The sequence below is a fragment of the Desmodus rotundus genome, chromosome X (genome assembly GCF_022682495.2).
Source record: "Desmodus rotundus isolate HL8 chromosome X, HLdesRot8A.1, whole genome shotgun sequence".
Classification (NCBI taxonomy): Eukaryota; Metazoa; Chordata; class Mammalia; order Chiroptera; family Phyllostomidae; genus Desmodus; species Desmodus rotundus.
Window position 1 is genome coordinate 46649291 of NC_071400.1, and position 15218 is coordinate 46664508.

Consider the following 15218-nt stretch of genomic DNA (forward strand, 5'->3'; position numbering starts at 1 on the left):
GACTCTCAGAATCTCTTCAGGGTAGTTCATCCCCCTTACTGAGTTACTTCTTTCTAGGGATTGCTGACTTCCTGAGCCCTGCAGCTCTCCTCTGCAGGGGCGTCTCTGCCTTCCTCTCAGAAAGCAAGTCGGTCCTGCAGGGCAGGAGCTCCACCGAGGCTGCTGCTGTGGATGGAAGCACAAGCCTGGGGCGCTGGGGTTGGGTGCAAGGTGCCTCTGGGTGGCAGGGTCTGGCACATTCTGTCCCCAGGGCTGCGGGCATGAGTGGTCGCCCTCCACTACTAGGTGGGATGGGTAGCCACTGGGCTGCAGGGTCAGGTGTGCACTGTCCTGGAGCTGCCTGTGGGCGTGGGTGCTCAGCCTCCACTGCTGTGATGGGATTGGCAGTCACTGGGCTGCAGGGTCAGGTGTGCCCCATGCCCAGGGGCTTCGTGTATGAGTGCACAGTCTCTACTGCAGCCGCTGGAGGGCTGTCGCTGTAGCCCACAGGGTAGAAGCACAGGAGGCGGGGGCAGCTACTGAAGGAGAATTCCCTAAACAGGCACTGAGTGCCTTTTTTTTCTTTTTCTTTTTGAAAAATTTCTCCTATTCAAGCCTGCGGCTCCAAACAAGCACTTGGCCTCTTGCCCAGCCCAACTCTGCAACCAGACTGGGGACTGACCGGGTCAGGGTCCATCACTGCCCAACTCTCTCCAGCCGGCATCCACAGTCTCAGTGGGTGCACACCTCCCCTGTGTGTTTGCCACTTCGTCCTTATTCCCCTCAGTGACTTCAAGCATCCAGGTTCCTCCTAGTGCTGCTCAAACCCAGTTTGGCATGGGAGGGAGCCTTTGACCTGGCTGTCTCCTAAGAATCCTGCGCATATCCAGAGGGCACTGGACCTGGGACTGTAGCTGCCCTGGACCCCCGCGCTGGTCCCAGGACCTTATTGCCCTGAAGCACTTTCCTTGCCATCTGATTTTTCAACATCCTCTACAGTTTTGGGCGTCCAGTCTTCAAATATGCTGGGATACCATTGGCTATTCACTCTGTTCCTCAGAAGATGCGCTAGGTGTTTCATCCATGACCAGGGGGAAGTGGACTCCCAAATCTGTTGACATTTTAAATTGGACTCTACTTCTCTCAACTCTCAAGAAAGTCACTAATATGAATTTTAATATAACATTTATCCACAAAACCATTTTGGTTTTGTATGTACATAATTGTAAAATTACTTTGCTTTTGTCAATCAAAACTATACCATGTTTCATAAAACTCTAAATAAATTAAGAACTGTAATATAGAAGAAAAATTACATGTGGTAGAACAGGTACCAGCACTACGTTAAAAAATTTTAATGTTTATGACTATATAGTAACAGCTAAGTGTACACTCAGGGGAGCAAAACATCAAAAAGAAAATGAAACAAAAAAATTATGACACAATTGACCACATCTAGAATTCTACTCAATCTTTGGTCAAGTAGTGACAAATCCCTTAAAAATGTTCTTTCTATAATTAGAGAAGTAATTGCCTTTTGTTACTTAAATTAACCTGTAATTCTGATATGAGAAAACTGATGTTTGTTTACATTAATTTTTGTACTTATATTTAGCACTGGTGCTATCCTCTGTCCCTACCCACCCTTGCATGTCTTTCACATCCCACTGGTATCGTCTCATGAGAAGTATCCACACTCATCTACTTTGTTTAAATCATTTAAGATGTGTGTCTCTGACTAGAAAGCAATGAGAAAAAAACAGGAAATATTATTTTGAAGAGCTTTTTCAGTCTTCACATTTATGAAACTAAATAAATTTTTTAAAGTCTTATTAATGTTATACTGTTTCCTTTTCTGTGTCTTTTAATCTTAGGGCCCTCCTGGTCCACCAGGAAGTCCAGGACCAAAGGTATTTTCTTTTTCTTTACTTTTTTTTTTTTTTTTTGGTGTGAATTCTTGTTTTATTGTCAATGAGATTTTAAACCAAAATCTCTCTCTTCAGGGAAATATGGGCTTAAATTTCCAAGGACCCAAGGGCGAAAAGGTGAGTGAAAAGGGGATCATTCAACCTTAAGTTTTCTCCTTCCTTTTTGCTTCTTGCCTCTGACTTTGCTTGCATGTTATATTATTGTCTGTGTGAATTATGAAATATCACTTTCCTTTTTTTTCACTTTTTAATTTTATCTTGCAAATAGGGTGAGCAAGGTCTTCAGGGCCCTCCTGGGCCACCTGGCCAGATCAGTGAACAGAAAAGACCAATTGATGTAGAGTTTCAGAAAGGAGATCAGGTTAGTATACAGAGAGGAATACAATGAACAACTTGTTATGAAAGTGGCATTTATTCCAATAAAATGCATTATAAGGTAAATATGGTTATGTGAAGGTATTTTCAAAATAACAAGAATTTGAGATAACTATATTTTTAAAGATCTTTATTGATATATAATGTACATGCCATACAATTCACCCATTTAAAATATACAATTCCATTTACTAGTATATTTACAGGGTAATGAAACCATCACTACACTCTAATTTTGTCACATTCTCATTACCCCTAGACCATTAGGAAGTCCTATACCTATTAGTCGTGACTCTCCATTTTTCTCCAAACATTCCAGCCATAGGCAACCACTGATTTACTTTTTTCCATGTAGATTTGCCTATTCCTGAAATTTCATGTAAGTGGAGTGATACAATATGTGGTCTTCTGTGCCTGGCTTCTTTTACTTAATATAATGTTTTCAAGTTCACCCATGTCATAGCATGTATCAGTATTTCATTCCTTCTTATGGCTGAACAATATTCTTTTCTATACATATGCCACATTCCGTCTATCCATTCATCAACAGACAAACATTTGGATTGTTTCCATTTTTGTTGATCATGAGTAATGCATTCATGTACAAATTAGGTCATGGAAAGGTGCACTATAATGGTCTTAGATGACTATGTTCTCTACATTTCATTGATATTCAAGGAAAAAGATGGTGTTACTCTATAAACCTTTGTTATGTTTAGAAATAATTACCTTAAATATTGCTTCTTTTAGAGTAGACAAGGGGATCAAACATGTCTTGTGTAGTATAGTGGCCCACCCCTGAACGGAGTATGTACATTTAGTGCATACTTTATTATACTTTATGTATTACGTATTAAAGTAATACATACTTCATGTATTATTTGGTACATATTTTAGTACAATGGAGTTGGATTACTTAAAGGCTAACAAGAAAGTTAAGAATAAAGGACAAATTATATTGAAACTCTACCATCAATATGGATTGGATCATTTAATTCTCTGCCAAAAAGTATATGTCATATATAGCCCTCACCTTTCCTGGTTTTAGAGACACTTGCTTTTCATAAAACATTTTATAAGAAGAGAAAATTATTAATACTTTTATTTTAAATCTTGTTTGTTACTTACTGATGCGGATCCTGCCCAGCAGGATCCTGTGTTGTGGCAGCAATAGACAAATACACACGGACTACCGACATCCTGTGGAGAAAAAGGGACGGCATGGCCACTCTCTAAGTAAGAGAGGGCGAGAGGGCTAGAGAGAGCCCAAGAGACAGAGCGACCCCTGCCTAGACAGGCTTTTATTGCCTTTTTGGGCACATTACATTGAGGATGGTCCTCATTTACTATGCACAGGTTCACTGTAGGTGATTACCTTTTACAGACAACAAAGGACAGAATGCTGGTAATTACTTCAAAGAGAAGCATGTTACAGATCAAGGGGGAAAGTGGTTGAACTGGTTACACTCCATACTTGGGTGGTTTAGCACAGACTTTAGGAAGTTAAAGAAACTCAGGAAACATTTGCTGCCTCAATTCAGGGTGAGGGAAAACTCACCCAAAAGCAAGTCTCATAGCAGCCTATGTACTTGCAGGCCTGATTCCCCATGGGAGAACCTGTCTATGGGCGTGGTTCCCATGTGCCAGACCTCACTCCCACTGGTCTTTCCAAGTGGGAGCTGGGCTACATTTCCCACACATGGAACAGTTCCCTATAACTTACCTCAAAACTTGGCTTGAATATACACTAAAAATCAATTGACGTTAGCACCAATTTAAAAGAATATATGTGCCCCTATGTTCATAACAGTGTTATTTACAATAGCCAAGATCTGGAAACAGTCCAAGTGCCCATCAATATATGAGTGGATAAAAAAGCTTTGGTACATATACACAATGGAATACTAATAGGCCATAAAAAAAGAAGGAAATCTTATCTTTGCAACAACATGGGTGGACCTTGAGATTATCATGCTAAGTGAAATAAGCCAATTAGAGAAAGTCAAATACCATATGATCTCACTTATGTGTAGAATCTAATGAACAAAATAGAAACAGAGGTATAGATACATGGAACAGACAGCTGTCAGAGGGGAGGCAGCAGGGGTGAATGAAGGAAGCCTGGATGAAAGAAAGGGAAGGGATTAGCCAGAGAACATATATGCATAACCCATAGACACAGACAATAGTATGGTGATGGCCAGGAGGAAGGGAGGGGTGGAGGCATAGGGGCAGGAATGGGAGCATCTGTAATAGTGTCAACAGCCCTGGCTGGTGTGGCTCAGTGGTTGAGTGTCACCCTGTGAATCAAAGGGTCGCAGGTTCTATTCCCAGTCTAGGGCACATGCCTGGGTTGCAGGCCAGGTCCCCAGTAGGGGGTGCACAAGAAGCAAACACACATTGATGTTTCTCTCCCTCTGTTTCTCCCTCCCTTCCCCTTTCTGAAGAATAAATAAATAAAATCTTTTTAAAAAATTGTGTCAACAATAAAAATAAAGTTAAAAAAGAAATAATAACTAAAAATAAATTAGGTGAGCAAAGATGGTTCTAGGTCCCTTTGCCTAGCAGATTTCAACTTTGAATTATAAACCTTCTATTATCTTTGGTTATACTACATAAGTCATAGTTCAGCGTGATAAAAACATTTAGCTAGCTGTACTATTAACAGTATTTTTTAAAAGATTTTATTTATTTGTTTTTAGACAGAGGGGAGGGGAAGGAGAAAGAGAAGGAGAAAAACACCAATGTGCGGTTACCTCTTGCACGCTCCCTACCAGGGACCTGGCCTAAAACCCAGTCATGTGCCCTGACTGGGAATCAAACTGCCACCCTTTTGTTCACAGGCCAGCGCTCAGTCCACTGAGCCACACCAGCCAGGGCCTATTAACAGTGTTAATAGTGCTTTCCTTTCCCCTACTACTGCATAGGGACTTCCTGGTGACCGAGGGCCTCCTGGACCTCCAGGGATGCGTGGTCCTCCAGTAAGTAACCTAAAATTCTCTAGCATCATTTAATGTAAATTAGTATTGATATATAGTATTCCATGAAGCAATGTAAAACTATTTTTGTGTTTACAGGGTCCTTCAGGTGGTGTGAAAGGTGAGAAGGGTGAGCAAGGAGAACCTGGCAAAAGAGTAAGTGTTGTAATTACTAATACACTTTGCAAAAATTTTTAAATCTGTGTGTGTAATTTTATTCTTTCCTCTTAAGTCCTACTTTCATTGTTTCAAAATGTCATAATGAATAAAATATTATTTTATTCATTATGATATTGGAGACTAAAAAGTTCACTTAATTTAGTCCAAGGCAGGAATAAAGGTTGTTAGATTCTTGAACCTCATACTTCCTAAATAACAAATTTTTATTCTTGCATTTCTTTGAATCCTATAGGGTAAACCAGGCAAAGATGGAGAGAATGGCCATCCAGGAATTCCAGTGAGTAAAGTCCATTCCCCTAAAAAGAAAAAAAAAAGGCAAGGTCAGAAAGCAGGATTACAAAGAAGCTTATATTTGGAAATAATTTAAATGAATGGAAATTACTGTCTATCTCTTTTGAATATGAATTTGAAATTCCTCTGTTTTTAAGTTAAATTTTTTAAAACAAAAATCTGATTTTTTATTTTATTTTTATTTAAGTTTATTGCAGTAACATTGGTTAATAAAATTATGTAGGTTTCAAGTGTATAATTGTATAATACATCATCTGTATCTTTCATTGTGTATTTATGACCCAAAGTCAAATTTCCTTTCCTCACCATATGTTTGACCCACTTTACCCTTTACTACTCTCTACCCCTTTCCCTCTGGTAACCACCATACTGTTGTCCGTGTGTATGAGTTTTTGTTTGTCTTGTTTGTTCATTTATTGCTTTTAGTTTTATATCCCACATATGAGTGAAATCACATGGATCTTCACTTTTTCTGACTGACTTATTTCACTTAGCATCGTATTCTCAAGGTCCATCCATGGTGTTGCAAATGGCAGTGTTTCATCTTTTCTTATGGCCGAGTAGGATTCCATTGTATTTATATGTGTATATGTACATATATATTTAAGTCAGATTTATTGAGATATAATGTGTGTACTGTAAAATGAGCTGTTATTAGCATACAGTTCTGTGTTTTGACAAATGCATACACTTGTATAACAATCTCCGGAGTCATAAACAATTTCATCACCCTCAAAAGTTTCCTCACATTCTTTTTTTATAGTTATCCCCTCCCCGCCACTCCACCCAAAGTCCCCATCAAAAATTGATCTGTTCTTTATCCTTATAATTTTGCCTACTCCAAAGTGTCATATAAATGGAATCATACTGTATATAGCAGTTTCTTAATTGTATTTTTCAATTTCAGTTTACATTCAATAGTATTTTGTATTAGTTCCAGGTGCACAGCATTGTGGCTAGGCAATTATACTTCACCATGTAGTCCCCCCAATACTTCAATTACCCATCTGGCACCATACATAGTTATTAGAATATTTTGACTATATTGCCTCTGCTGTAGTACTCTACATCCCCATGACTATTTTGTAACTACCTATCCGTACTTTTCAATCCGTTCATGTTTTTCACTCAGTCCCTCAACCCTCCACCCTTCTGGCAACCATCAGTCTGTTTCTATTTTGTTTTTTCATTTATTTCGCTCTTTAGATTTCACATATGGACCTAAAAGGTATTATGCTAAGTGAAATAATTCAGACAGAAAATGACAAATACCATATGATTTCACTTATATGTTTATAGCCTTTTGAAACAGTATTCACTTACATAGCATAATACATTGTACTGCATGTCAGTAGTTCAATAATTTTTATTGCTGAGTAGTATTAGTTTGTATGGGTATACCAAGGTATGTTTATCCATTTACCTATTGAAAGATATTTTGGTTGTTTTTGGTTTTGGCCATTATAAATAAAATTGCTAAAAACATTCACATACAAATTTTTGTGTTAGCATAAATTTTTTCAGTAAAAGTTTTGAGAGATAATGCTAATTACTACAAAAAGAGGAAAATTTAACACATGTGCATCCAGCAACAGTATTTCAAGCAGCCTTACTATTGAGTATCCACAGTAGATATTAAAAGAAGTTTTCAATAACACATAGGAAATTTGATGACATTTGGATAGAATTCCAAAAAAAAGGGAGTAGTCTTATCTAGACTGGAAATTGGAAGCAGTAAAATCACGTAAATTTATTTACATGTGATTTCGTTAACCAGGCAGTCCTCAATTTATGAACTCCAGATTCACAAATGACTTAAACATATAAAATGACATAAGAGGAGGTAAATGCAGCACCTCACTTTCTGGCTTCTCTGTTTCATGATTAGGCAGCCATAATAGTCAACAATTTGCCTCGTTGTCTACAGATATTCCCTAGGGAAAACGCTGTTCTCTGTACTGGGAGAACTCAAGTTACGTCAAAGTTAGTTTTGCTAGTGGGGTCTTTTAGGGAACCACCAGCCAAGTGAATTAATGACACTTCTCTGGGCAAGGAGCTTTGGAGAAGCTCTAACTCAGTATCTTTTTTTTTCCCTTGCAGTTGCTGCCAGGTCACCATTTTTAACCTTGATTAAGTGCTATTTGTTTTCAAGGCAACTGTGGAGCTGGGGAAGGGTGATGGGAATAGAGCAAGTTAAAATGCCACTCATTTTCAATAAATGCTTCCTGTGTTGCTGCAAGCTTTTGGTTAATTTCCGGTGTTCTAAAACGGTTGACTCTGGCCATTTTAACGGAGAAGAGATTTTTAGGGTGGCCCTTACTCCACTGTTTTTGCTGATGTTACTCTGTCCTCTGTTTTAAAGGGTTTGCCTGGTGATCCTGGTTACCCTGGTGGACCAGGAAGGGTTGGAGAAAAGGTAAGAATTTTAAAATTTGAAGTAACTAGTTTTATTCTCATTAACATAATGCTTTTCTCTCCCAATGTTGAGTTATAAACTAAAAAGTTCTCAATAACTACCTTTATATTCAAAACATACCTTCTTTATCCATCTTTTGATTTTTCCCCCTTCTTCTGAATTTTCATTCATTGTTCTAAATCATAGTCCATGTGGTGGAAGTAGATAAAGAATTGTTGAACTTCAGCCATTTCCATTGTAAAAAGTTGATGTCTTTGCTTTGAACATGTATCGGCAAAACTTTGTTCTCCAGAAAGTAAATTCAGCACCATGTTAGTGAGGTCCTCCTACTGAAAAGGCCTATAAGCTGTGAATTTAAAATGTCTTCACTAAACATTTCCATGCTCTATACAATTATTGCCTAGAAGTCTGTGGCTAATTCTTTTTTCGTTTTTAATTTGGCTATGCAGCCTGACTGAAGTGATTTATTTACTTCCCTATTTAAAAAGTGACTTTGAAAGAATGTATGAAGCACTCAATTCCTCTATATATAGCAGATCACAAAATAACCAGTTTTTCAGTCTCTATGGTCTCTAATTGCTTTGTATGAAAACCAAAACTGAAAAGCTTTGTTTTGCTGGCAAGGTGTTACAAAATTAAATGTATTCCAAGGGCACATATTTTAATGGTGGTTTATCTCTACATTAGATCTAAGTTCTATTTGGCATAAGAGGCATAACTACAATAAAGGAATATATAAATACTCAGAGACTAAGATTGTTTTTCAAGTATTAAGTAAAGTTATAGTGCAGAGTAACTTCTTAAACTAAAAGGAGATTATAGATAGTTGAAAGCTTTTTATGAATAAGTCTAGAATGCGAACAGAAGTGTGAGGGAGACATCTATCCTTGGGTTTTGGCAGTGGAGTAATGGTTGAATACTGTGTTCTTCATGCTGATGTAGCTACTGGTAAAGGGTAATATTTTTATCTGAATCTGTCTTTCTTTAGCTTCTAAGAGCACACTCACAGGAGCAGTTATGATTTATTAGCTATTCCTGATGATATTTAAGTCCATCAGCTATAACATATCTGTCAATGATGGAAATTACTGCCCTTGACAAATTTTATGAAAAGGAATATGGCTAAGTGTAAAAAAAAAAAAAGTAATGGTTTTAACTACTTCCAGTGGTACCAATTTTTTTATTCAGTATCTTCTTTGTAAAATATTTATATTTTCTTAGAAATACGAATCTTAAAATCAAAGGATGTGAGAATTAGAAATATCTTAGAATCTTGACTTATAGATAATGCAGAGAAATTAATTGATTTGGTCAAGATCATATAGCTAGTAAATCTGAAAGAACATCACAGGCCTTCTTAGGCTTAGCTCACTACTGTTTTGTTTACCTCATGTTATTTATTTTTGATATATTTTATTATGCATTTCTGGGTCTTTATGGAACTCAGTTATCTGTTATGTTTTTGAAGAAATGGATGTTTTCATATGATTTTTACTAACCTATTTTAAAATTGTATTGAATAGGGCCAAAAAGGTGACACTGGCCCACCTGGCCCACCTGGATTTGTAAGTTATTTTTTAGTCTTCATTTATCAAGTTTATTAATGCATTTTCATTTTTGTGCCTTAATTATATACTTTGTTCCCTTTCCTAGTAGAACACAAAATTCCAAGTCATTATCAACTTCTGCTGTCTTAAAAATCTTTACATCTAAACATTTCAGTGATGTTGACCTCAAGGTCTTTGTATTTTTCTGTCTGTGTATTACATCTCCATAGTAAAGTTCCAAAATTATGACATTGGGTTTTTTTGCATCATGATTGCCAAATCATTTATCAGGTAACCAGAAGGTGGTACAAGTGTTGATTACAAACTTTCAATAAAAAAAATTGTTGGGGAACTAAGAATTGGTTCTTTCCCTTGCAGAGCTCAGGGGAAAGGATTTAGTCTTAATAGATTTTATCAGTTTGTAATTGTCTGAGTCACACCTCTTTTTTCCCTGAGTGTGTACTTCTCAAGACTTTTAATAACAAATGTAGGAAACTGCTCTATGAAAGAATAATTGGGAAGGGGTGTACAGATTTTCTGTCATATTTGCATTTCCATGAAATTTAAATCAAATGTATTTCACATATTATTTGGAATAAAATATTATTGCTGCAATTTAACAGACTGGTTTTCCTTTGGCTGAAATTTGATAAGACTCTTGACTTTAAACTGCAGTAAAGCTGCAAGGTGCAAGCGCCATAAAACCTGTATGTTCTAATATCAATTTTATTCTTTTTGCCCAGATATTGATACTTAGTAGCTTACAAAATTTCATGAGGGTATACGTTTAGTTTTGTTAAATATTTTTATTTTAAAATCAGTTTTAGTTCTCTAAGGAAGAATTTCTTTATCAAATGAGATGAAAAATTTTGGTGAATATCAGAAGAAATTGAAAATTTGTGTAGTTCCTTCCAGCAGCCCACTTTCCTCTTTGAATTGCTATTCCAATTCTAAGTCCCACAACTTTTAGTGTTCTTCTTTTATCTGAATTGTTTTTATTTTTATAATTCTATTTTTTTAATTAATTTATTTACTTTTATTCAGTTACAATTGTCTGCATTTTCTCCCCTTCCCTCCACCACACCTCCCACCTCCCTCCCTCCCACCTCTACTATTTCTTTTTTTAAATATATTTATTGATTATGCTATTACAGTTGTCCCATTTCCCCCCCTTCACTCCACTCCATCCTGCCCACCCCCTCCCTCCCACATTCCCCCACTTTAGTTCATGTCCATGGGTCATACATATAAGTTCTTTGGCTTCTACATTTCCTATACTATTCTTACCCTCCCCCTGTCTATTTTCTACTTAGCATTTATGCTACTTATTCTCTGTATATTTCCCCCCTCTCTCCCCCTCCCACTCCCCTATTGATAACCCTCCATATTCCATTTCTATGGTTCTGTTCCTCCTCTTGTTGTTTGCTTAGTTTGCTTTTGTTTTTGTTTTAGGTGTGGTTGTTAATAACTATGAGTTTGCTGTCATTTTTACTGTTCATATTTTTTATCTCCTTTTTCTTAGATAAATCCCTTTAACATTCCATATAATAAGGGCTTGGTGATGATGAACTCCTTTAACTTGACCTTATCTGAGAAGCACTTTATCTGCCCTTCCATTCTAAATGATAGCTTTGCTGGATACAGTCATCTTGGATGTAGGTCCTTGCCTTTCATGACTTGGAATATTTCTTGCCAGCCCATTCTTGCCTGTAAGGTTTCTTTTGAGAAATCAGCTGACAGTCTTATGGGAACTCCTTTGTTAGGTAGCTGTGTCCTTATCCCTTGCTGCTTCTAAGATTCTCTCCTGTTTAATCTTAGGGAATGTAATTATGATGTGCCTTGGTGTGTTCCTCCTTGGGTCCAGCTTCTTTGGGACTCTCTGAGCTTCCTGGACTTCCTGGAAGTCTATTTCCTTTGCCAGATTAGGGAAGTTCTCCTTCATTATTTGTTCAAATAAGTTTTCAATTTTTTGTTCTTCCTCTCTCCTTCTGGCACCTCTATAATTTGGATGTTGGAACGTTTAAAGATGTCCTGGAGGTTCCCAAGCCTCTCCTCATTTTTCTGAATTCTTGTTTCTTCATTCTTTTCTGGTTGGATGTTTCTTTCTTCCTTCTGGTGCACACTGTTGATTTGACTCCCAGTTTCATTCCCATCACTGTTGGTTCCCTGTACATTTTCCTTTGTTTCACTTAGCATAGCCTTCATTTTTTCATCTAATTTGCAACCAAATTCAACCAATTCTGTGAGCATCCTAATTACCAGTGTTTTGAACTATGCATCTGATAGGTTGGCTATCTGTTCGCTGCTTAGTTGAATTATTTCTAGAGCTTTGATTTGTTCTATCATTTGGACCATTTTTGTGTGTGTGTGTTGGCGCACCTGTTACATATAGGGGCAGAGCCTTAGGTGTTCACTGGGGCGGGGTAACGCTGGTTGCTGCACTGTGATGCTGTATGTGGGGGAGGGGCCAAGAGGGAGCAATGGTGCTTACTCCACTCTCTGCCGGATTTCAGTCACTCCCTCTGCTACCCACAATCAAACTGGGCCCCTCTGGTGCTGATTCCCGAGTGGGTGGGCTTGTGCACGCTCTAGGCCCCTGTGGGTCTCTTCAACGACCTCTCTTGTGAGACTGGGAGTTTCTCCTGCTGCCGCCTCAACCCCCACGGGTGTTTTCAATCATAGGTTTGAGGCTTTATTTCCCCGAGCTGGAGCCCTGGGTTGCTCAGACTGTTTTGCTCCCCCGCCGTTCCTCCCGGTTTATCCATGGGCGAATGTGGGGCCATGGGGTCTGCCAGCTGTTGCACTGCCTGCCCCATTAGTTCCACAATCCGCTAATCTCTGGGTCCGGCCTCATTGCCGTGAGTCCTCTCTGTCCCAGCTGCCCGTCTCCGCCCCTCCTACTAGTCTGGACGAATGTTTCTTTATCTCCTTGGTTGTCGGACTTCCATGTGGTTCGATTTTCTGTCGGTTCTGGTTGTTTTTTGTTTTTAAATTGTTGTTGTCCTTCTTTTGGTTGTGCGAGGAGGCGCAGTGTGTCTACCTATGCCTCCATCTTGGTTTTTTCAATTGTCTGAATATTTCTTATGTCAAGTAAAATACCACACATTGTCAGTAGATGTTGGTTTGTACCTTGGACTTAACACTTTCTTAAATCTAAGGCTTGTTTACCTTTATGGCTCTTTGAGTTTAATTTCTTTATATTTATATTATTAACATGGAATCCTTTAGTTGCTGAGGTTCTAAGAAGACATAGAGAAAAGGAATAATCAGTTAGTTGATTTTAATCAATAGAGACTTCCTAGAAGAGATAAATTTTTTTAGGAGGAAGGAAGAAAAAATGTGAGTTGATACAGGGAAAGATTGAAGGAAGACATTACTGATGTTTAAAATGGCATATTCAAAAACAAAGACAAGAATGTTCCATATACATGAAGTGACCTCATTCTACTAAAAATTCATCACTAGAGAAAGCAGAAGATGAAAAATGAGAAAGGTATTGGAAGTGAAAAGTGACTTGACACAATCCAGGGTTAAAACTAGCATCAGATATAGTAAGAAGTAGTGAACAATTTTGAGTCCTTAAACACACAAAAAAATTGGTGTTTGAACAAGCATATCCTAGCAGTAGATTTGGATTCAAGAGTAAAAGTTCAGAGGTGCTTCTTTTAGTCCAAGTGTGAGCTAAGGATAGTAGCTTTTGCAACAGAAGAGGACAAATTAGAGAGACATTTGAGGTGAAGAATGATCTGCTTAGGTGATTGAAATGAATTGAATATGAATTATAAGATAAGAGACATCTAAAATAATTATAGGTCTCTAATCCTGGAGTTCAGGAGAGTAGTAATATTATTACTAGTCTGGGGCAATTTCTAGTCTGTTGAAGAAGTAATATAGATGTGAATCATAATCTATATATTAGTCAATGATTTTGCATCAGGGCACTTTGTGAAAATGATGGCATTGTAATCATATGTAGCTGCTATGTTATCTTCAGGAGAACAAGCTTCTTCCTCTTTGAGTTCTCTTATTTTTTTTTCTTTTATAATAAAGGTAATTCCTAGGCCTGAGACTGGTGTAACTGTAGGAGAAAAAGGAAACATGGGGTTTCCTGGCTTGCCTGGAGAAAAAGGAGAGCAAGGATTTCCTGGAATACAGGGTCCACCTGGCCTTCCTGGACCTCCAGGTAAAAGCAGCTGTACTAATGTGCTTGTGTTCAGAGCTTTTTGACTAATCGCATATAAAATATTATCATACTAGTTCCAGGGTGAACATGCAATAGAAGATATGAGTACTTTTTAATTGAAAGAAACTTCTCCACTCTTAGATTTTCTCAACAAATTTTTCACCTATACTTAAAGGCAAATCAATTGAATTGATTTTATTTTATGTTTTGTATTTTTCCATTGCCATTTAATTCCTTAAAATCCCCATGTCCAGTGCAAACACCACACTGTTGTTCATGTCCATGAGTCCTTTTCCCTTTTTGCTCAATCCCAACACCATACCCTTCCCCCCTTAGCTGTCAGGCAGCCCTCTATGAGTTTCTCTCTGTTTTGCTTGTTAGTTAAGTTTCTTCACTAGACTCCACATATAAGTGAAATCATATGGTATTTGTCTTTCTCTGACTGGCTTATGTCACTTAGCATAATGTTCCTCATGTCTAGCCATGCTCTTGCAAAGGGTAAAATTTTCTTCTTATTTACAACCAAGGGGTATTCCATTGCATAAATGTCCCTTAGTTGTTTCATCCACTCATCTACTGATGGACTATTAAGCTGTTTCCATATCTGGGTGATTATAATAACACTGCAACAAAAAAGGGGTGCTTATGTTCTTTCAAATTAGTGGTTTGGGTTTCTTCAGATATATTCCCAGAAGTGGGATCACTGGATTGAAAGGCAAACTCATTTTTAATTTTTGAGGTAATTTCATACTGCTTTCCACAGTGGCTTCACCAGTCTGCATTCCCACTAACACTGCAAAGGGTTTGCTTTTCTCCACATTTTCACCAGCACTTGTTCTTTGTTGATTTATTGATGATAGCCATTGTGACACATATGAGATGATATCTCATTGTGGCTTGCATTTCTATGATGATTAATGACATTGAGGATATTTTAATATGTCTATTGACCATCTGTATGTCCTCCTTAGAGAAGAGTCTATTCAGGTCCTTTGCCCATTTTTTAATTGGATTATTTATTTTTGTGGTGTTGAGTTTTATATGTTCTTTATAAATTTCGGATATTAACCCCTTATCAGATATATCGGTAAATATGTTCTCCTATTCCATGGGTTGTCTTTTTATTTTGTTGATGGTTTCCATTGCTATGCAAACACCTTTTAGTTTGATGTAGTTCCATTTGTTTATTTTTTCTTTTGTTTTCCATTCTTGGGGAGATATGTATGATAAAATATTATTAAAAGCTATGTCCAAGATTTTCCTACCTATGTTTTCTTCTACTATATTTATGGATTCGGGTCTAACATTTAAGTCTTTAATCGATTTTGAATTTATTCTTGT

General features: G+C 37.5%; 1 protein-coding gene across 2 annotated transcripts in view; it reads left to right on the forward strand.

Annotated features, from left to right (window-relative positions):
• The window catches only part of COL4A5 (collagen type IV alpha 5 chain), a 324804-nt gene that overhangs the window by 187391 nt on the left and 122195 nt on the right, over window positions 1–15218 (forward strand). For both annotated transcript variants that reach the window (XM_024551615.3, XM_053917134.1), the window contains 9 exons: window positions 1854–1889; window positions 1983–2024; window positions 2176–2268; window positions 5210–5263; window positions 5360–5416; window positions 5673–5717; window positions 8094–8147; window positions 9671–9712; window positions 13745–13877. In XM_024551615.3, coding sequence (XP_024407383.2) covers window positions 1854–1889; window positions 1983–2024; window positions 2176–2268; window positions 5210–5263; window positions 5360–5416; window positions 5673–5717; window positions 8094–8147; window positions 9671–9712; window positions 13745–13877 — 556 coding nt within the window. The remainder of the gene's footprint in view (window positions 1–1853; window positions 1890–1982; window positions 2025–2175; window positions 2269–5209; window positions 5264–5359; window positions 5417–5672; window positions 5718–8093; window positions 8148–9670; window positions 9713–13744; window positions 13878–15218) is intronic.